Below are 22,688 nucleotides of genomic sequence, written 5' to 3'. Positions count from 1 at the left end.
AGAGAGTGACATGGTTCTTAAGTGAGCCTGGCTGCCCCACTGACGTTGCTCATCCGAAGGTCGCAAAAGGGGATCAGGTGGTCCTTCCCCCCTCTGGACACTGCGACCATCGTAAGTAGGAACCAGGTACGAGGCGTCTTATTTTTGATCACGTGATCATGGGGATGCTGCAAAGTTCCGCTGTAACTTTGAACGGTCACTAAACAAACTGTTGTAAGTCGAGGACTACCTGTATTTACTAGCAGCCACTAAAAGTGGTCTTTGCTCAACCATCGTCCACAATAGGAGCCATTCTAAAAGTCAGAAAAACTGATGGGTGCCTAAGGAATTCTGGGATATGAGGTCCTCCTATGATGGTTGAGGAATTCTGGGAGATGAAGTGGCTGAGGAACTCTGGGAGATGAAGTCCACCTATTGTGGCTGAGGAACTCTGGGAGATGAAGTCCACCTATGGTGGCTGAGGAACTCTGAGAGATAAAGTGGCTGAGGAACTCTGGGAGATGAAGTCCACCTATGATGGTTGAGGAATTCTGGGAGATGAAGTGGCTGAGGAGATGAAGTCCACCTATGATGGTTGAGGAATTCTGGGAGATGAAGTCCACCTATGGTGGCTGAGGAACTCTGGGAGATGAAGTCCACCTATGGTGGCTGAGGAACTCTGGGAGATGAAGTCCACCTATTGTGGCTGAGGAACTCTGGGATATGAGGTCCATTTATGATGGCTGAGGAACTCTGGGAGATGAAGTCCACCTATGATGGCTGAGGAACTCTGGGAGATGAAGTCCGCCTATGATGGCTGAGGAACTCTGGGAGATGAAGTCCACCTATGGTGGCTGAGGAACTCTGAGAGATGAAGTGGCTGAGGAACTCTGGGAGATGAAGTCCACCTATGATGGTTGAGGAATTCTGGGAGATGAAGTCCACCTATGGTGGCTGAGGAACTCTGGGAGATGAAGTGGCTGAGGAGATGAAGTCCACCTATGATGGTTGAGGAATTCTGGGAGATGAAATCCACCTATGGTGGCTGAGGAATTCTTGGACATGAAGTCCATCTCTGATGGTTGAAGAATTCTGGGAGCTGAAGTCTATATATGCTACCTGGGGAATCATGGGAGTTGGAGTCCACACAACTTAAATTTGCTGAGGGGGAGGAACTGGTCAATGCTATCCAAAATCTGGAATCTGTTAGCACCTTTACTGAAAGACAAGTGAACGTTCCTTTGCTACTTGGAAAAGCTGCTAACAAGATCCCTTTAGATTCTACTGGATCCACTTTGCATTTCTTCCACTTCTAGGGGAAGCGTTTTATTCATGCATTTATTTGAGAGTATTTATAACCCACCCAACCCTGAAGGTCTGGCATCTGGCTTTAGCTCCAGGAAAGCTACCGCATCTCAGCCTCAGCTAAAATTAGTTTTGTGTGTTATGGAAACTTCTTCACTTCGTCTCCGTGTGTTGACCGAGCCAGACACTGGGGCTGTGAACACACAACGGCTAGGAAGCCTCTCGGTGTTGACTTTGGGCTCCCATTTTGCGGCTCGGTAGTGGCTTGGTTAATTTATGGTTCGCGACATTGTGTGAAAATGGGCGAATTGAGTAACCGGGTTAGATGAGTCATGCCCATGTGGCCAATACTCTTTGCATCCAACCTGTTTGATGTCAAGTTAGCGACGGTGTTTTGCGAAGCTGAGATTCGGGGTTGTGGGATGTTGTGCAACGCTTGCTGTCAAATATTTCTGTTTGGCTAGACAACAAACCACAAGAACGGGCTTCCGAGGACACCGAAGCTCCGGAACGGAGAGTTAAGTAGAGCAAAATGTATGAAGCCGTTAGGAAAGAATTCCAGTCGATTTGCTGCGTATGAAACCCGAGCTATATTTATAACAAACTCCAGGCTGAATTTTCACACCTCTTTCCCTCCTAAGGGGATGCAACAGCTAGAAGCTACCCTGGGTTGCCAGGATGGGCAATTTCTATCCATACAGGTAGTATCCTCGATTTATAACAGTTCATTTAGTGACCGTTCCAAGTTACAACAGCACTTAGGGCTATTTTTCACACTTAATGACCGCTGCAGAATCCTTCGGTCACATGATCAAAATCCAGGTGCTTGGTGAGGGACTCGTATTTACGACGGTTGCTGTGTCCCAGGGTCACGGGATCCCCTTTTGCGACCTTCTGACAAGCCAAGTCAACGGAGGAAGTCAGATTCACTTAACAACGGAGAAGGGAAGGAAGGTCGTAAAACGGAGCGAAACTCACTAAACAACTGTCTCGCTTAGCAGCAGAAATGCGGGGCTCAATTGTGGTCCTAACTCGAGGACTACCTGTATTACAGGAGCCAGCAAGCTGTCAGGATCGAAGGTAGCCGAATGACTTTTCAAGGAAAACATTCAGATACCGGGTTCTGCATTCATACAACAGGCAGCTGCAAAAGTAACCCAGGTTCTGGGTCCACACAATACACGGCACCATGAACCAGCCTCCCAGACTGGGCTCATCCATCCTGCTGACCTACGAAACATCTAACCCGGGTTAACGCCTCATGGAGTTTGAACAAACTTTATGGATCCTTCCAAGCCAAGATCAACTGAAGTACATAGCATGAGAAGAGCCGATATGTATATTACGCAACGTTATTATGCAGAAAAAGCCCCCTAAGACCATAGGAGTCTCTTTCTAATATTTGATGGCATCAAAGTGGACGGACCACCCTGATTGTGCCCGATTTCGTCTGATCTTGGAAGCTAAGCAGGGTTAGGCTTGGTTAGTAGTTGGATGGGAGAACACTTGGGAATACTGGGCTGCGATATAGGCTTTGATGCCAGTTTGGTGTCGTGGTTAAGGTGCTGGCCTAGAAACCAGGAGGTGGTGAATTCTAGTCTCACCATAGACACAAAAGACAGCTGGGTGTCTTTGGGCCAATCACCAGGAGACGGTGAGTTCTAGTCCTGCCTTAGGCAGGAAAGCCAACTGGGTGCCCAGTGGGGGGTTCCTACCAGTTTGCCTTGGTTCGCGTGAGCAGGTAGCGGCAGCGGGAGGCTCCGACCATCTGCCCAGACGTAATTATGGACCATCTGCGCATACGCAGAAGTGCTGCACGCATGTCCAGGCACAGTCACATTTGTGAACCAGTAGCACAGGTAAGTGGGTGATCTCGGGCCACATGACCAGGAGACGGGGAGTTCTAGTTCCACCTTAGGCAGGAAAGTCGATTAGGTGACTTTTGGCCAGTACCTCCTTCTCTCTCTCTCTCTCTCTTTCTCTCTCTCCCCCTCCTTCTCTCTTTACCTCTCCCTCTCCCCTTCCCTCTCTCTCCCTCTCTCCCCCTCCCTTTCTCCCTCTCTCTCTTTCCCTCTCCCCCTCCCTCTCTCTTTACCTCTCCCTCTCCCCTTCCCTTTCTCTCCCTCTTCCCCTCCCTCTCTTCCCCTCCCTCTCTCTCCCTCTCTCTTTACCTCTCCTCTCCCTTCCTCTCTCTCCTCTCTTCCTCTCTCTCTCCCTCTCTCTCCCTCCCTCCCTCTCTCCCTCTCTCCTCTCTCCCTTCCCTCTCCCTCTCTCTCTCCCTCCCTCTCTCCCTCTCTCTCTCTCCTCTCCCTCCCTCTCCTCTCTCCTCCTCTCTCTCCTCCTCTCTCCTCCTCTCTCTCCTCCTCCTCTCCCTCCCTCTCTCTCTCCCTCTCTCTCTCTCCTCTCTCCCCCTCCCTCTCCCCCTCTCTCTCTTTACCTTTCCCTCTCCCCTTCCCTCTCTCTCCCTCTCTCCCCCTCCCTCTCTCCCTCTCTCTCTCAGCCCAACCGACCTCACAGGGTTGTTGCTGTGGGGGGGGGGAATTGGAGGAAGCACATGCATTCAACAAGCTCGCTGCCTTAAATTAGTTGAATAAAGGTGGGATCCAGATACGTAAGTAAATAATCAACATCTCCTCCCCCCCTCCCTCCCCCACCCCCTCCCCATGTTGCACCCCTGCTACAGCTCATTTCCCCCCCCCTCCCCGTGTCCAAGGCACAACACAAGGTTGCTGAACTTTGCGAGTCAACATCCAAAGCTCCCTGGGACCCCCCACATCTCCCACGTCAGCTCCCCACATCCAGGACTGACGTCATGGGCCGGCTAAATTTCATCAGACCCCAAACAAAAGGTAGAGACAACATCACAACATCGGTGGCGAGGATCCGCCCAGTCTACAAGGTTGCCAAGGGAACCTGAGCCTTCCCTGCCACCGATACAACCCCCTTAATGAAGATTATTATTATTTTTTTTGGTCTCCCCCCTCCTCCCCCAAGACAAGAACCGGGCCTTCTAGCATGAATGCAAGCAGTAAAAAAACCGAGAATAAATCAGCAATCCCTTCCCTGCATCGCTGGCTGAGATTCCCCCCCCCCCGCCAACGACCGACGGGAATGCAAATCCAAGATTCCTGGGTGGAGTTCATGCACGGCGACGCTCGAGTCGCCGGATCCCTTCGCGGGAAATGCAGAAGCAGAATCAAATAAATAAAAATAAAAATAAACGAGCATTGAAGTCGCAACGACAACGCTTAATTGACAACCCAAAATGGGTCTTTAATGCGTGCGGGGACCAGAGCTGGCTGGGTGTGCGTGGCACAACTTTATTTAATCCCTCTCCCTCTCTCTCTCTCTCTTTCCCAAAAATCCTCCTGGCGCACAGGCACAGCAGACCCCAAAAGGCAGCTGCGTTGTACACGCTCGACCGAAGCCACAGGTCCACGCGACCATCTCAAAAGCTCGGGCGGTTTTGTTTATTGCCGGAGGTTTGAAGCGGATCAGACGCTCACAAGCTCCGAATTCAAATCCCGTCCTCGCTATTGTACATATTATCCATACCCTGTTATTGTTCTGCTTTTCTACTATTGTAACGTTTATTCTTCTGCTTTGTGTGTGGATGTGCGCTGAGAGCGTCACGCACCAAATTTCTTGGGTGTCTATTCACCCTTGGCCAAATAAAGGATTAAGTTCAGTTCAATTCACTCAACCACCGGTTGTCGCTTTTATTGTTGCGACTTTGTTGGATGGCAGGTAGCTGCCGGGAGTCGTTGAGAGTCAGGTGTAATATATATATATATATTTAATTTGCATTTATATCCCACCCTTCTCCAAAGACTCAGGGTGGCTTACACTGTGTCAAGCAATAGTCTTCATCCATTTGCATATTACATACAAAGTCAACTTTTATTGCCCCCCCAACAATCTGGGTCCTCATTTTACCTCCCTTATAAAGGATGGAAGGCTGAGTCAACCTTGGGCCTGGTGGGACTTGAACCTGCAGTAATTGCAAGCAGCTGCTGTTAATAACAGACTGTCTTACCAGTCTGAGCCACAGAGGCCCTCTATATGTATATATATATGTTAATACCTTATATTATCTGTGTGCAATTTCCAGTTGGAATTGCAGCCTAAGAGGGATAGAAACTTAATACAGGAAGTCCTGGACTTAAAACCGTTCGTTTAGTGACCGTTCAAAGTTACAACGGCATGGGGGGAAAAAGTGACTTATGACCTTTTTTCGCATTTATGACCACTGCAGCATCCCCCTGGTCACGTGATCCAAATTCAGAGGTTTGGCAACTGGCATGTACTTATGAGGGTTGCAATGTTCACTTGATCCACTTTTGCGACCGTCTGACAAGCAGTTCAATGGGGAAGCCAGATTCACTTAACAACCGTGTTACTAACTTAGCAACTGCAGTGATTCACTTAACAATTGCGGTCGTAAAATGGGGCAAAGCTCACTTAACAACTGTCTCCCTTAGCAATAGAAATTTTGGGCTCAATGGAGGTCGTAACGCGAGGACTGCCTGCGCAGTAGTGGTCATACCTCGAGGACTATCTGCACCATAGCGGTCATAACTCAAGGACTACCTATATTATAGTGGTCGTAACTCAAGGACTACCTGCAATGTACTGTTGGATTTTCCATCTAAAAGTGGTGAAAACTTCATACCGCAAATTCCTAAGAAAAGACCATAGACTTAATTAAGGGATTATCGAAGAATGTAAGCAATTCTAACCAAGGTATTGATTTTTCTAAAATTAGGGTGCTCAGTTCTAATAAATTTAATATTTCTAGGTATCTAAGAAGCCCTATCGGTATTGCTTCCAGAGCTCCAATCAAGGTTGGCATGGCAACCGACTTCCTTTTTCTTATTATTGCAGTTTGATGTACAGTCAGCCAGATAGTTGGACTGGATCTGACATTTTTGTCTACCCGTCGTGAAATCAATTCTGCCCCATTGAAAGATCTTTGTTTTGCCACCGTTGTTTAGCGAGTCACTGTCGTTCTTAAGTTAGCCACACGGTTGTTAAGTGAATCTGGGTTCCCCATGGACTTGGGCGCAAAAGGGGATCCATGCAACCGTCATAAATATGAATCGGTGGGCAAGCGTCCCAATTTTCATTCCATCACCACGGGGATGCTGGAACGGTCGTAAGTGTGAAAAACGGTCATAAGTCACTTTTTTTCGGCGCCGTTGTAAATTCAAACAGTCACTAAACGAAAATGTGTAAATTGAGGGCTACCTGTATTGATAGAAACGGCACATCCTGGCAAACCAGGGTAGCTTCTAGCCCGTTGCATCCTGTCGGGAGCGAAAGAGGGATGAGAATCCAGCCTGGGATTTGCTATAAATCAGGGGTCTCCAACCTTGGCAACTTTAAGACTTGTGGACTTCAACTCCCAGAATTCCTCAGCCAGATGTATCTGGGTTTTTTTTCTCTTACCCACCAAAGTGGAGAGATTGCAGAGGAAGGGATTATAAGAGAGTAAGCAAGGCTGGCTGAGGAATTCTGGGAGTTGAAGTCCCCAAGTCTTAAAGTTGCCAAGGTTGGAGACCCCTGCTATAAATATAGCTCGACTGGAATTCTTTCCTAACTTTGGCTTCACTCGATTTTGCTCTACTTAAAATCCACGTTCCAGAACTGTTGTAGGTCAAGAACTCCCTGCAAACTGGTGACCTAGGTTTAGTGTAAAGCAGCAGTTTTTCCAACACCGGTGTCTGCATTCCTACAACCAGCTGACACTCAGCTATAGCATGAATCTGTAGAGTTTGCAGCAAGATGCCGAGACTCTGGAAAGGGTGCAGAGAAGAGCAACAAAGATGATGAGGGGACTGGAGGCTAAAACATATGAAGAACGGTTGCAGGAATTCGTTATGTCCAGTCTAGAGAAAAGAAGGACTAGGGGAAGTATGATGGCAGTCTTCCAGTATTTGTGGGGCTGCCCAAAAAGAAGAGGGAGTCAAGCTATTCTCCAAAGCACCTGAGGGCAGGACAAGAAGCAATGGGAGAAAACTAATAAAGGAGAGAAGCAATTTAGAACTAAGGAGAAATTTCCTGACAGTGAGAACAATTAATCAGTGGAACAGCTTGCCACCAGAAGTTGTTGGTGCTCCATCGCTGGAGCTTTTTAAGAAGAGACTGGACAGCCATTTGTCTGAAATTATATACACTCTCCTGCTCGACCAGGGGGTTGGACTAGACGACCTCTGAGATCCCTTCCAACTCTGTTATTCCTTCCTTCTGTCCTTCCTTCTTTCCTACCTTCCTCCTTCCCTTTAAAAAACGTTTTTTTTAAGAAGAGACAGCCACTTGCCTGAAATGGTCTAGGCTGGGCCTCCCGCTTGAGCAGGGGGGTTGGACTAGACGACCTCCGAGGTCCCTTCCGGCTCTCTTGCTCTGTCATTCAGATTCTGCTGATTCTGAACGGCAGACGCCTCGAACAGAGAAAAGGTTTTGCAGGACACGACAAACCAACCAACAACAGCAACAACAAGTCGCCTTGAACTCTTGCCAAGGAAACGGTGTTTTTTTGCAAAATGCCCGGAATGGTTTTCATTCTTCGCTTGTTTTGCTAACCGATTCCCGGCAGCGGCTCCAGTTGCGGCGTTGCCAAAAAGGAGAGAAACGTTGTGCTTTTGTGTGTCGCTCTGGCCTTCTGCCCCTTCGTTCTCTCCCCCCCCCCCCCACACCACCAGCTAAAAATTCCTGCCACGCAAATAATGCTAGCCTCAATTTCTTCCCCGAAGGAGAAAACTACCGTGCGATTAATGTTTGCTGGGTGATTTGGCTACCGGGAACCTGCTTTTCTTGGAGTGCAGGCAGTCCTCGATTTAAAACATTTCGTTTAGCGACCGTTCAAAGTTACAACGGCACCCAAAAAAATGTGACTCGGCATGGCCATTTTTCACACTTACGACCCCTGCAGCCTCCCCTATGGTCAAAAAGGGGATCAAAATTCAGACACTTGGCAACTGACTCGTATTTTATGACGTGCCCCGGGGTCATGTGATCCCCTTTTGCGACCTTCTGATGAGCAAAGTGGAAGCCGGATTCACTTAACGACCGGGCTGTTAACTTAATCCACTGCAGTTGATTAAGTTCACTTAACAGCTGCAGCAAGAAAAGTCATAAAATGGGGTAAAACTCACTGAGCAGACGTCTCCCTTAGCAACAGAAATTTTGGGCTCGACTGAGGTCGTAAATCGAGGATTACCTGTTTATATGTCCTAATACGGTTGAAATTATTATCGGTGGCTTGGCTCACCCCAAAATTGAAATTTCGGGAGGGGAGTATGGAGACAGGCCCAAATGACTCATATTTATGACGGTCGCAGTTTCTTGGGGGACACGCGATCCCCTTTTGCGACCTTCTGCCAAGCAAAGTCAAATTCGCTTAATGACCATGTTGCTCACTTAACAACCGCAGTGATTCGCTTAAAAATGGCAAGGGAGGTCGTAAAACGGGGCCAAACTCACTTAAAAAATGTCTCTCTTAATGGAACTTTGGGCTCCATTGTGGTCGTAAGTCAAGGACTAGCCGTGCTGAGGAATAACAGAATGCCTCGTTCAATGGGAGGGGAGGATGAGAAAGAAAAACAAACAACACCTATCGAAGAAGTACAGAAAGTTCTCGAATTACGACCACAATCTCAGGGGCTGCCACAAAGAAGAGGGAGTCAGGCTGTTCTCCAAAGCACCTGAGGGTAGAACAAGAAGCAATGGGTGGAAACTAATCAAGGAAAGAAGCAACTTAGAACTAAGGAGAAATTTCCTGACAGTTAGAACAATTAATCAGTGGAACAGCTTGCCACCAGAAGTTGTGAATGCTCCAACACTAGAAGTTTTAAGAAGAGATTGGATAACCATCTGACTGAGATGGTGTAGGGGTTCCTGCCTGGGCAGGGGGTTGGACTAGAAGGCCTCCAAGGTCCCTTCCAACTCTGTGGTTATATTATATAATTGAGCCCAACATTTCCGTTGCTAAGCAAGACAGTTGTTAAGTGAGTTTGGCCCCATTTTATGGCCTTAAATTGGGAATCGACCCAGTTTCAGGATTAGTAGCACATCCTGAATCATATACAGGTAGTCCTTGACTTACAACCACAACGGAGGCCAAAATTTCTGTTGCTAAGCAAGCTAATTGTTAAGTGAACTTTGTCCCATTTTACAACCTTCCTTGCCACCGTTGTTAAGTGAATCACTGCAGTTCTTCAGCCAGAAACAGGGTTGTTAAGTGAATCTGGCTTCCCTGTTGCTTGTCAGACGGTCGCAAAATGGGATCGTGTGCCCCACGACTCAGAATCCGTCGTAAATATGAACCAGTTGCCAAGCGGCTGAATTTTGATCATGAGAACATGGGGAATGCTACAATGGTCATAAGCGTGAAAAAGGCTCACAAGTCCCATTTCTCTGTGCTGTTGTAACTTTGAACAGTCATTAAATGAACTGTTTTGTCCTGTCCTTCCCTATAGTGTTTTCCATCCCTCCCTAAGTATTTTACAGATCCAGCCTCTTGCCCCCAACAATCTGGGTTCTCATTTTATTGACTTCAGAAGGACGGAAGACTGAGGCAATAAAAGTTGACTTTGTATATAATATACAATTGGATGAGACTATTGCTTAACACAATGTAAGCCGCCCTGAGTCTTTGGAGAAGACTGGCCCGCGGCACGACCGAGGAACTAGTCGCGGCCTGGGAACAGGCCGCGGCTGGGGCCCTGGACCATGTCGCGCCTTTGCGGCCTCTGACCCGGCGCAGATCTCGTCCGGCCCCTTGGTTCTCTGAGGGGCTGAGGGAGATGAAACGCCGGAGAAGACGCCTAGAGAGCACTTGGAGGTCCAGTCGTTCCGAAGCTGATCGGACACTAGTTAGGTCCTATTCTAGGACCTACCTGGTGGCAATGAGGGAGGCGAGGCGTTCCTACGCCTCCACCCTCATTGCGTCGGCAGATAACCGCCCGGCCGCCCTGTTTCGGGTGACCCGCTCCCTCCTTCATCAGGAGGTGCGGGATGACCCTTTGCAGGGACGTGCCGAGGAGTTTAGTGGTTATCTATACGATAAAATCGCTCAGCTCCGGGACGGTCTGGACCGAAATTGGGATGATCCAAGCGAGAGGGAGGAGACACGTCTTGTTGAACCGGTTTGGGATGAGTTTGACCCTGTGGCTCCTGAGGACGTGGACAGGTTGTTGGGGAGGCTTCACGCCACGACATGTTTACTGGACCCGTGTCCTTCCTGGCTGGTACTGGCCACTCAGGAGGTGACACGAGGCTGGCTCCAGAGGATTATCAACGCTTCTTTGTTGGAAGGGGTTTTCCCTGCCGCCTTGAAAGAGGCGGTGGTGAGACCCCTCCTCAAGAAGCCCTCCCTGGACCCAGCTATTTTGGGTAACTATCGTCCAGTCTCCAACCTTCGCTTTGTTGCGAAGGGTGGAGAGAGTGCTGGGGCGCGACAACTACCCCAATACCCGGATGAAACTGTCTATCTAGACCTGCTCCAGTCCGGGTTCCGACCCGGATACAGCACGGAAACAGCTTTGGTCGCATTGGTAGATGATCTCTGGCGGGCCAGGGACAGGGGGTACTCCTCTGCCCTGGTCCTATTAGATCTCTCAGCGGCTTTTGATACCATCGACCATGGTATCCTGCTGCGCCGGTTGGGGGGATTGGGAGTGGGAGGCACCGTGTATCGGTGGTTCTCCTCCTATCTCTCCGACCGGTCGCAGACGGTGTTGACAGGGGGGCAGAGGTCGGCCGCGAGGTGCCTCACTTGTGGGGTCCCGCAGGGGTCGATTCTCTCGCCCCTGCTGTTCAACATCTATATGAAGCCGCTGGGTGAGATCATCAGTGGCTTCGGGGTGAGATACCAACAGTACGCTGATGACACCCAGCTGTACTTTTCCGCCCCGGGCCACCCCAATGAAGTTGTTGAAGTGCTGTCCCGGTGTTTGGAAGCCGTACGGGTCTGGATGGGGAGAAACAGGCTCAAGCTTAATCCCTCCAAGACGGAGTGGCTGTGGATGCCGGCATCCCGATTCAGTCAACTGCAACCGCGGTTGACTGTTGGAGGCGAGTTATTGGCCCCAAAGGATAGGGTGCGCAACTTAGGTGTCCTCCTGGATGACCGGCTGTCGTTTGAAGATCATTTGACGGCCGTCTCCAGGAGGGCCTTCCACCAGGTCCGCCTGGTTCGGCAGTTGCGCCCCTTCCTTGATCGGGATGCCTTGTGCACAGTCACTCACGCGCTCGTTACCTCTCGCTTGGATTATTGTAATGCTCTCTACATGGGGCTCCCCTTGAAGTGCACTCGGAGGCTTCAGTTAGTCCAGAATGCAGCTGCGCGGGTGATAGAGGGAGCTTCGCGTAGCTCCCACGTAACACCGCTCCTGCGCAGACTGCACTGGCTACCTGTGGCCTTCCGAGTGCACTTTAAGGTGTTGGTTACGACCTTTAAAGCGCTCCATGGCTTAGGACCCGGGTACTTACGGGACCGCCTGCTGTTACCACATGCCTCCCACCGACCCGTACGCTCTCACAGAGAGGGACTTCTCAGGGTGCCGTCCGCCAAACAATGTCGGCTGGCGGCCCCAGAGGAAGGGCCTTCTCTGTGGGGCTCCCACACTTTGGAACGAGCTTCCCCAAGCTTACGCCAAATACCTGACCTTGGACTTTCCGCGAACTGAAGACATATCTTTTCATTCGCTGGCTGGCTAAATTTTAAATTTTAAATTTTATATTTTAAATTTTAAATTTTAAATTACATAAATTTTATCGATTTTAAATTCTCTATTAATTTTAAATGGGGTTTGGTTTTATAAATTTTAAGGTTTTAGGCTAATTATAATAAGTTTTTTAATTCGTATTTTAAATGGTATATTGTGGTGTTCTGTATTTTATTGTTGCCTGTACACCGCCCTGAGTCCTTCGGGAGAAGGGCGGTATAAAAATCAAATAAATAAATAAATAAATAAAAACCGGTCAGGATCGAACTGCTGGCTGTGGGCAGAGTCAGCCTGCAATGCTGCATTCTAACCATTGTACCAAGAAGGAAGGAAGAAAGGAGGGAGGGAGGGAGGGAAGGAAGGAAGGAAGGAAAATAACTGCTTCACAGTACTTTATAGCCCTCTCCTTCCTTCCTTCCTTCCTTCCTTCCTTCCTTCCTTCCTTCTGTCATTCCTTTCTTCATTCTCTTATCTCCCTCCCTCCCTCCCTCTTTTCCTTCCTCTCATTCTAATTTCCTTCGTTCCTTTTCCTACCTTCCTTTTTCTATCTATCTATCTATCTATCTATCTATCTATCTATCTATCTATCTATCTATCTATCTATCTATCTATCTATCTATCTATCTCCCTCCCTCCCTCCCTCCCTTCCCAAGCATTACCACTTAGACTTATCTACCACTTCACAGTTCTTTCCAGCCCTCTCTAAGCGTTTTACAGAGTCAGCCTCTTGCCTCAACAATCTGGGCCCTCTTTTTACCCACCTCCGAAGGATGGAAGCCGAGTCAACTTCGAACCAGCCAGGATCGAACTCCTGGGTGTGGGAATGCAGACTTAGCCTGCAATGCTGCGCTCTAACCATTAACCAGTATTCAAGTCAGTCAAGATCCCTCTCACGGATCTTAAGCCTATCTCCCAAAGTGTGAGCAATCACGACAGCTGTCATGTCACCCCTAGCCACCTCTTTGTTGGACATTACCAACTGCCTCAACCATTCATCATACAGCTAAATCTCTCCATCATCCAGGTCATGGTTGTCCCTTTTTTTTCAAGAGGCAACTGGACTTTCTGGTTTTTCTTTTGAAGATGTTTCGCTTCTCATCCAAGAAGCTTATTTATTTTTTATTTATTTATTTATTTATTTGGTCACAACATCATATAAAAAGATTTTATAGTATATAAACATATATATGAGTAAATATTGGGAGGTATAAGCATCTATATATATATATAGGAAGAAGAAAAGAAAAACAATAGGACAGGAACGGTAGGCATGTTTGTGCACTTATGCACGCCCCTTATGGTCCTCTTAGGAATAGGGTGAGGTCAATAGTAGAAAGTTTTTGGTTAAAGCTTTTAGGATTATGAGAAGAGACCACAGAGTCAGGTAAAGTATTCCAAGCATTGATGATTCTGTTACAGAAGTCATATTTTCTGCAATCTAGATTAAAGCGGTTAACATTAAGTTTAAATCTGTTGGTTGCTCTTGTATTATTGCAGTTAAAGCTGAAGTAGTCTTTAACAGGAAGGACATTACAATAGATAATTCTATGAGTTAAACTTAGGTCTTGTCGAAGGCGACGGAGTTCCAAGTTTTCTAAGCCGAGGATTTCAAGTCTGGTGGGCTAAGGTATTTTGTTGTTTTCAGAGGAATGGAGAACTCTTCTTGTGAAATATTTCTGGACTCGTTCAATTGTATTGATGTCAGAGATGTGGTGAGGGTTCCAAACAGGCGAGCTGTATTCTAGAATTGGTCTAGCAAATGTTTTATATGCTCTGGTTAGTAGTGTGGTGTTTTTGGAAAAGAAGCTACGCAAAATTAGGTTTACAACTCTTAGAGCTTTTTTTGCTATGTAGTTACAGTGGGCTTTGGCACTTAGATCATTTGACATGAAAACTCCAAGGTCTTTAACAGGGTGGGGGGTCATCTGTAAGTTAATGTCCATAAAGTATGTACTTAGTGTTTGGGTTCTTTTTTCCAATATGTAAGGCTGAGCATTTGCTGGTTGAGACTTGGAGTTGCCAAGTTTTAGACCAAGCGGTTAGAAGATCAAGGTCTTTTTGGATGATAGATGCATTGTCTGTGATGTTAAATAGTTTGACATCGTCAGCAAAGAGAACACAATTACTTGTGATATGATCACAAAGATCATTTATGTATAGTATGAAGAGTGTTGGTCCAAGGACGCTGCCTTGAGGAACGCCACTCTTGACAGGAACAGGATTTGATAAAGCATTGCCAATTTTGACCACTTGTTATCTGTTAGACAGAAAAGCAGATATCCATTTGTGAAGGGGTCCTGAGATACCATAGGATTTTAGTTTTAGGAGAAGTTTATCGTGTACTACTGAGTCAAAAGCTTTGCAGAAGTCTATGTAGATTGCATCTATTGTTTTGCCTTGATCGAGATTTGTAGTCTATATGTTTTTACAGTGAAGAAGTTGTAAGTTGCATGATAATTTTTTCCTGAAACCAAATTGTTTATTGGAGAGTAGGTTGTTAGTTTCTAAGTTTGAGGTGATGGATTGGTTGATGATTGATTCCATGACTTTGCAGGTGACGCAGCACAGAGAGATCGGTCTGTAGTTTTCAACTATAGGGATGACTGTGGCTAGTGACCAAAGTTTGGGAAGGGAACTGGTAGTGAAAGCTTTGTCAAAGATTATGCTTAGGGATTCTGCTATATTAGTGGAAAGTTTTTTTAAGAAGCTTCTTGAACTCTGACCGGATGGTGGGGAATGGAAGGATTTATATTCCTTGCAGACAGCTGGTCATTTGCATCCTTTTGAAGGGTCATTGAGGCCACTTTGGGGTTTACCTGTGTCTTCAGGGTCACCCGAGTGGTGCAGTTGGTTGTGGAGCCTCACCAACATTATCTATCTCCGGTCTACAACATGGTCCTTTCAGTAGTTCCAAGAAAGCTCCACATCCATTTGCACCACTCAAGTGACCCTGAGGACAAAGATAAACCTCCAAGCAGCCTCAACGACCCTCCAAAAGGAATGCAAATGACCAGTTGTCCGCAAGGAACATAAATCTTTCCATTCCTCACCATCCGGTCAGAGTTGAAGAAGCTTCTTGGATGAGAAGCGAAACATCTTCAAAAGAAAAACCAGAAAGTCCAGTTACTTCTTGGAAAAAAAAACCCACACCTTTGAGACATTCAACATATAGTTTAGCCTCCAGACCGCTGACCCATCTCTGCAGTTCTTCTCTGCACTCTTTCTAACGGCCTCCACTCGCTTTCTCGATAAAGTCCTTTTCCAAACTTGCTCACCAAGGCCCAACGAATTGCTCAAACTTTTCTACGCCTGAGCGATGGGTCCCTGCCCAACATTTTAGGACCCTATTACTGGTTGAAAGAAAAATAAAATTAAATTAAAATAAGTAACAAGGCAGAAAGGAACAGCAGGGAAGAGATCTGACTTCTCGCACTTGCACAATCACCCCAAATTTGCAAATTCGTTCTCTGCTTGAGATGCCACTGGCTACCAATTGGCAATTATTTGAAATGTTCCGTTCCTTCCTTCCTTCCCTCCCTCCTTCCTTCCTTCCTTCCCTCCTTCCTTCCTTCCTTCCCTCCCTCCTTCCTTCCTTCCTTCCCTCCTTCCTTCCTTAAGCAGGCACACCAGGATCCATTATAACCTCTCACATCTCAAGAGTGAGCAAATGAATCTTAGTTTCTTCTCCTTAAGCCAGTAATTCTTTAATATAGTCGCTGCAGGAGAAGACTGCCTCGACTAAATGTGCCGGTTGGGGGGAAAAATTGGTAGCCGACACCTTTTTCGTTTTTAACACCGCCAGAAAGCTGAAGCCAATGGATAAATCTTATCCGATCGATCAATGAATCAAAGAGTCAAAGCCCAGCAAAAAAATAATATGAGAGGCAGCAGGAAGAAAAAGTTGGCAAACTACATTACTTAATTTTGTAATGTAGTTTTAATGTAGAATTCATTTTAATTCACATTTTCATTAAAAGTTAGCAAACTACACCGGTCACCACATTAGAAAAAAGGTGTTGAGACTTCGGAAAAAGTGCAAAGAAGAGCAACTAAGAGGATCATAGCCCTGGAGGCTAAAAGATATGAAGAAAGGCTGCAGGATTTGGGTTTGGCTAGTTCCAGTATTTGAGGGGCTGCCCCCAAAGAAGAGAGGGGTCAACTTATTTTCCAAAGCACCAGGAGGCAAGGCAAGAAACAACGGATGGAAACTAATTAAGAAGAGAAACAACCTAGAACTATGGAGAAATTTCCTGGCAGTGAGAACAATTAACCAGTGGAACAGCTTGCCACCAGAAGTTGCGGGTGCTCCATCGGTGGAGGTTTTTCAAGAAAGGACTGGACAGTCACCTGCCTGAAATGATAGGGTGTTGTCTATTCCTTCCACCTTAGTATCATCTGCAAATTTGGTGAGTTCCCCTTCTATTCCTTCATCTAAGTCGTTTATGAAGCTATTGAAGAGTCCTGGGTCTGAGAGAAATGAAGATTTGCACACTTGCACACTGCTGCAGTGGCTCAGTTCCCAATGAGCCACGACCCGAGAACAGTCCACGGCCTGGAATTGGTGATCGCTTTGCACGCGAGTGAAGGATGTATTTTTTGTTTTGTTTTTATTTGAATTTATATCCCGCCCTTCTCCGAAGACTCAGGGTGGCTTACATTGTGTAAGGCAATAGTTTCATCCTATTTGTATATTTATATACAAAGTCAACTTATTGCCCCCCAACAATCTGGGTCCTCATTTTACCTACCTTATAAAGGATGGAAGGCTGAGTCGACCTTGGGCCTGGTGGGGCTTGAACTTGCAATAATTGCAAGCAGCTGCTGTTAATAACAGACTGTCTTAGTCTGCTGAGCCACCAGAGGCCCACGTGGGAAGATCAACTCAAGCGAATGGCAAGCGCTTGGCTCGTGCGCGAAACTCCCCTCCCACGAGCTGTGGGGGTGCATGAGAGGAGGGCATTGGTGCTTGCACATGAAGCTCCGAACACACTCATTCCATCTCTCCCACGGCCCGGTTTCAAACAGGCGGAGGCCCAATAGTGGGCTGCGGCTCAGAGGTTGGAGACCCTGACCCTAAGTTAAAGAACTGAATAAGCTTCTTGGGTGAGAAGCGAAACGTTTTCAAGGAAAAAAAATAAAGGAAGTTCAGAAACGTCTTGGAACAGACGTGAAATATTTTCAAAGGAAAAAGCAAAAATTCAGAAATTTCTTGCATGAGAAGCAAAAGGTTTCCAAGGAAAAAACTAAGGAGGTCCTTTTGGAAAAAAGCACCTTTGCGACAACCATAACTTGGATGATTGAGAAGCTCCATGGATATTGATGTGGGAACATCTCAGCAGCATCAATTCTGCACATCACGGGAGACCAGAGGCCTCCTGCACCCCTTCCTGTCTCCCACATCTCACCTGTTGGCTCCTTGGCTTGTAAGGTGAGCTGCTTTCCAGGTCTGCCAGGATGCTGGTCAAGGAATCGATCTCCGCATCCAAACTGGATCTCCTCTCTTCCAACGTCTTCCCGCCAGAGTTGACCTGAGAAGAAAGAGAAAGAGACACCTTCAAAGGTAACTGATGGCCCTACACACATCGGGGGAGGCGCGCTAGACTTGATTTTTATCTCTGGTCAGTGGGTAAATGATCTGGATTTAGGAGATATAGTGAAAGAACCGTTGTCATGGTCAGATCATTTTCTCCTTCGCCTAGACTTTCGAACCGCTGCTCACCACCGCAGGGAGACGGAGCCGATGCGTTGGTTCCGTCCCAGGGGCCTGATGGACCCGGAGAGGTTCCTGACGAAGCTTGGGCCGTTTCCTGAGGATCTTACCCACGGCACGACTGAAGAACTGGTTGCGGCTTGGGAACGGGCCGCGGCTGGGGCTTTGGACCGTGTCGTGCCTTTGCGGCCTCTGACCCGGCGTAGATCTCAATTGGCTCCCTGGTTCTCCGGGGAGCTGAGAGAGATGAAACGCCAGAGAAGACGCCTAGAGAGTGTTTGGAGGTCCAGCCGTTCCGAGGCTGATCGGACACTAGTGAGGTCCTTTACTAGGACCTACCTAGTGGCAATGAGGGAGGCGAAGCGTTCCTACGTTTCCACCCTCATTGCATCGGCAGATAACCGCCCGGCCGCCCTGTTTCGGGTGACCCGTTCCCTCCTTCAACAGGAGGGACGGGATGACCCCCTGCAGGGACGAGCCGAGGAGTTTAACGGTTATCTATACGATAAAATCGTTCAGCTTCGTGATGGCTTGGACCAAGATTGCGATGATTCAGCTGAGGTGGCAGAGACTCGTCTTGTTGAGGTTATTTGGGATGAGTTTGATTCTGTGGCTCTCGAGGACGTGGACAGGTTGCTGGGGAGGTTGCATGCAACTACGTGTTTACTGGACCCGTGTCCTTCCTGGTTAGTACTGGCTGCTCAGGAAGTGACACGAGGCTGGCTCCAGGGGATTATAAATGCTTCTTTGGTTGAAGGGGTTTTCCCCACTGCCTTGAAAGAGGCAGTGGTGAGACCTCTCCTGAAGAAGCCTTCCCTGGACCCAGCTATTTTGGGAAATTATCGTCCAGTCTCCAACCTTCGCTTTTTAGCGAAGGTTGTAGAGAGTGTGGTTGCGTGGCAGCTTCCCCGGCACCTGGAGGAAGCTGTCTATCTAGACCCGTTCCAGTCCGGCTTCCGACCCGGTTACAGCACGGAGACGGCTTTGGTCGCGTTGGTGGATGACCTCTGGAGGGCCAGGGACAGGGGTTGTTCCTCTGCCTTGGTCCTATTAGATCTCTCAGCGGCTTTTGATACCATCGACCATGGTATCCTGCTGCGCCGGTTGGAGGGATTGGGAGTGGGAGGCACCGTTTATCGGTGGTTCTCCTCCTATCTCTCCGACCGGTCGCAGACGGTGTTGACAGGGGGGCAGAGGTCGTCCTCGAGGGGCCTCACTTGTGGGGTACCTCAGGGGTCGATTCTCTCGCCTACCCTGTTCAACATCTATATGAAGCCGCTGGGTGAGGTCATCAGTGGTTTCGGGGTGAGTTATCATCTGTACGCTGATGATACTCAGCTGTACTTTTCCACCCCGGACCACCCCAACCAAGCTGTCGAAGTGCTATCCCGGTGCCTGGAAGCCGTACGGGTCTGGATGGGGAGAAACAGACTCAAGCTCAATCCCTCCAAGACGGAGTGGCTGTGGATGCCGGCACCCCGGTACAGTCAGCTGCACCCGCAGCTGACTGTTGGGGGCGAGTTAGTGGCCCCAAAGGAGGTGGTTCGCAACTTGGGCGTCCTCCTGGATGGTCGACTGTCCTTTGATGAACATCTGGCGGCCGTCACCAGGAGGGCCTTTTACCAAGTTCGCTTGGTTCGCCAGTTGCGTCCCTTCCTTGACCGGGATGCCTTATGCACAGTCACTCACGCTCTGGTTACGTCTCGGCTGGATTATTGCAATGCTCTCTACATGGGGCTGCCCTTGAGGTGCACCCGGAGGCTGCAGTTAGTCTAGAACGCAGCTGCGCGAGTGGTAACGGGAGCCGCTCGTGGCTCCCACATAACACCATTGCTCCGTAGTCTGCACTGGCTTCCTGTAGTCTTTCGGGTGCGCTTCAAGATCCTGGTTACCACCTTTAAAGCGCTCCATGGCTTAGGACCCGGGTACTTACGAGACCGCCTGCTGTTACCTTTTGCCTCCCACCGACCCGTACGCTCACACAGAGAGGGCCTTCTCAGGGTGCCGTCCGCCAAACAATGTCGGCTGGCGGCCCCCAGGAGTAGGGCCTTCTCTGTGGGAGCACCGACGCTCTGGAATGAACTCCCCCCTGGCTTACGTCAAGTGCCTGATCTTCGGACCTTTCGTCGTGAGCCAAAAACATATTTATTCACTCAAGCAGGACTGGCATAAATAGTGGATTTTAAATTGGGGTTTTAGTAATATTTTAAATTTTTAAATCTTTTAAATTACCGGCCGTTTAGTAATAGTTTATTTTAATTTCTTTTAATTGTATATATTCTGTATTTTATTCCGGCTGTACACCGCCCTGAGTCCTTCGGGAGAAGGGCGGTATAAAAATTTAATAAAATAAATAAATAAATAAATAAATAAATAAGAGGCTTGGGAAAGGATTCCGCGTAGTGCCAACGTCGGACGTCTTGTCATGGTTTCAGGAATGGCTTTAGGAACGGCTGAAGCTTGAGAGAAACTTGTAGGTGAGGAGCCTCTAATTCGCTATTTCCAAGCAAACATTCAGATGGGGTCTTCTACGGATGAGTTTATGAGTTGCGGGGTCCTTGGTGCTCTCTTGAGTTTTCTTTTTTTTTCTTTTTCTTTACAAAATTTTTTATTTTCCATAATAGTTCCCACAGTTTAACCAGTGTACAATACAATCACTTATACAACAATCGGTCCTATACTCAAATTATGCTCAATCCGGGCTGCTCGACCGCCACTCCCTCCCTTAATCCTTTCTTCCCTTCTCATCCTTCTTCAACTTTCCCCACCATCCTTCTCCTCGCTTTTCTACTTCCCCTCCTCTTCCCCACTTCTCACTACCATCCTTTCTAACCCTCTATCTTCTCCTCCTTCTTCTCCTCCTATCCTTTCTTCTCCCTCCCTTCTTTCCTACCTACCTACCTACCTACTTTCTTCCTTCTTTACTCCTCTTTCCTTACCCTTTCCCTTCGGGAGTGGTTACCGAGCAGCCCCGACTTTACACCATTCCAACTTGTTTAATTCTACCATTATTCCTGTACAATGGCAGTCAATCAATTTATAATCTTCCCCTTCCCCCTCCCCCATTTCCCCCCCTCCCCCCCCCCCCGAGACTTCCCAGAACAGAATGCACTGATAATGTCACTTACTGGGGCCGTGATGGTGAACCTATGGCCATATCGGTGGGCAAGCAAGCGTTGCCCTAGCTCAGCTCCGGGGCGCATGTGTGCGCCGACCAGCTGATTTTCGGGCCATTTGGAAGTCGGGAAACAAGCTGTTTCTGGCCTCTGGAGAGCTTCCGGGGAGGGGGGGGAGCGTTTTTGTCTTCCCCAGACTCTTAGAAAGGCTCTGGAGCCTCGGGAGGGCGAAAAACGGATCTATCGGACCCACCGTGCCATAAGCGGGGGTCACGCGGGGGGGGGGAGGATCCCACGCACCTGCATGGGCAGGCGGGGCTCATTGATTTATGGGTGTGGGCACATGCGCACGCGCGACCCCTTTGCGCGACCCCTCGTTTTGGCAAGGAACGGCAAAAAAGTTAGCCAGCACCGTACTAGGGTCTGCAAGAAAACCATCAAGCTCAGAGAGCATCAAGCACACCACAGTCCTTTTCGTTTTCCTCCTCCTCTTCCTCCTCCTCCTTCTCCTCTCTGCAAACCCCTAGCACTGATTATGTTCTCTAGTTGGGTAATGAAACTTCTGCAAGAAAGCCACCAAGCTCAGAGACCACCAAGGACCCCACATTTCTCTTCCTCCTCCTCCCCCCTCCCCCCTCCCTCCTCCTCCTCCTCTTCACACACCCCACTCCCTTCCAGCACTGATTATATTACCTAGTTGGGTAATGAAACGTTTGCAAGAAAACCACCAAGCTCAGAGGGCATCAAGCACACCACAGTCCTTTTCGTTTTCCTCCTCTTCCTCCTCCTCCTTCTCCTCTCTGCAAACCCCTAGCACTGATTATGTTCTCTAGTTGGGTAATGAAACTTCTGCAAGAAAACCACCAAGCTCAGAGACCACCAAGGAACCCACATTTCTCTTCCTTCCTCCTCCCCCCTCCCTCCTCCTCCTCCTCTTCACACACCCCACTCCCTTCCAGCACTTTATTTATTTATTTATTTATTTATTAAACTTATATACCGCACCATCTCCCATAGGACTCAGGGCGGTTCACAGGCATATTAAAACAATATAGAACAATATAATAAATAAACATTTAAAACCCAGGTTAAAACTAAATATTATCAAAGCCTGATCACTAAAACAATAAGAACCAATAAAACCCCCATTAAAATTTGTTTAAAACATTTTGTTCTTAGGCTAGTCCCGCACGCTGAAATAATAGAGTCTTCAGTTCACGTCTGAAGGTCCGGAGGTCGGGGAGTTGTCGTAATCCAGGAGGAAGCTCGTTCCACAGGGCCGGTGCTGCCACAGAGAAGGCCCTCCCCCTGGGGGTCGCCAACCTACATTGTTTGGTCGACGGCACCCTGAGGAGGCCCGCTCTGTGGGAGCGCACAGGTCGTTGGGAGGCAATCGGTGGCAGAAGGCGGTCTCAAAGGTATCCCGGTCCTAAGCCATGGAGCGCTTTAAAGATGGTAACCAAAACCTTGAATTGCACCCGGAAGACTACCGGTAGCCAGTGCAGGCCGCGCAGGAGAGGTGTTATATGGGAGCAGCGCGGTGCTCCCTCTATCACCCGCGCGGCCGCATTCTGGACTAACTGGAGCCTCCGGGTGCTCTTCAAGGGGAGCCCCATGTAGAGAGCATTGCAATAGTCCAGGCGGGAAGTGACGAGGGCGTGAGTGACCGTGCGTAAGGCGTCCCGGTCAAGGAAGGGGCACAACTGGCGAATCAGATGGACCTGATAAAAAGCTCCCCTGGCGACGGCTGTCAAATGATCCTCTAAGCACTGATTATATTACCTAGTTGGGTAATGAAACCTCTGCAAGAAAACCACCCAGCTCAGAGAGAAACAAGGACCCCACAGTCCT

General features: G+C 48.3%; 1 protein-coding gene across 4 annotated transcripts in view; it reads right to left on the bottom strand.

Annotated features, from left to right (window-relative positions):
* LPP (LIM domain containing preferred translocation partner in lipoma) overlaps positions 1 to 22,688 on the bottom strand; it is a 267,940-nt gene that overhangs the window by 106,487 nt on the left and 138,765 nt on the right. For all 4 annotated transcript variants that reach the window (XM_058187147.1, XM_058187150.1, XM_058187149.1 and 1 more), the window contains one exon: positions 17,417 to 17,539. In XM_058187147.1, coding sequence (XP_058043130.1) covers positions 17,417 to 17,539 — 123 coding nt within the window. The remainder of the gene's footprint in view (positions 1 to 17,416; positions 17,540 to 22,688) is intronic.

Source organism: Ahaetulla prasina, chromosome 6 (assembly GCF_028640845.1).
Source record: "Ahaetulla prasina isolate Xishuangbanna chromosome 6, ASM2864084v1, whole genome shotgun sequence".
NCBI classification, from domain to species: Eukaryota; Metazoa; Chordata; class Lepidosauria; order Squamata; family Colubridae; genus Ahaetulla; species Ahaetulla prasina.
The sequence above is the reverse complement of the archived record's forward strand: the minus strand, read 5'-3'. Positions and strand labels throughout refer to the sequence as shown.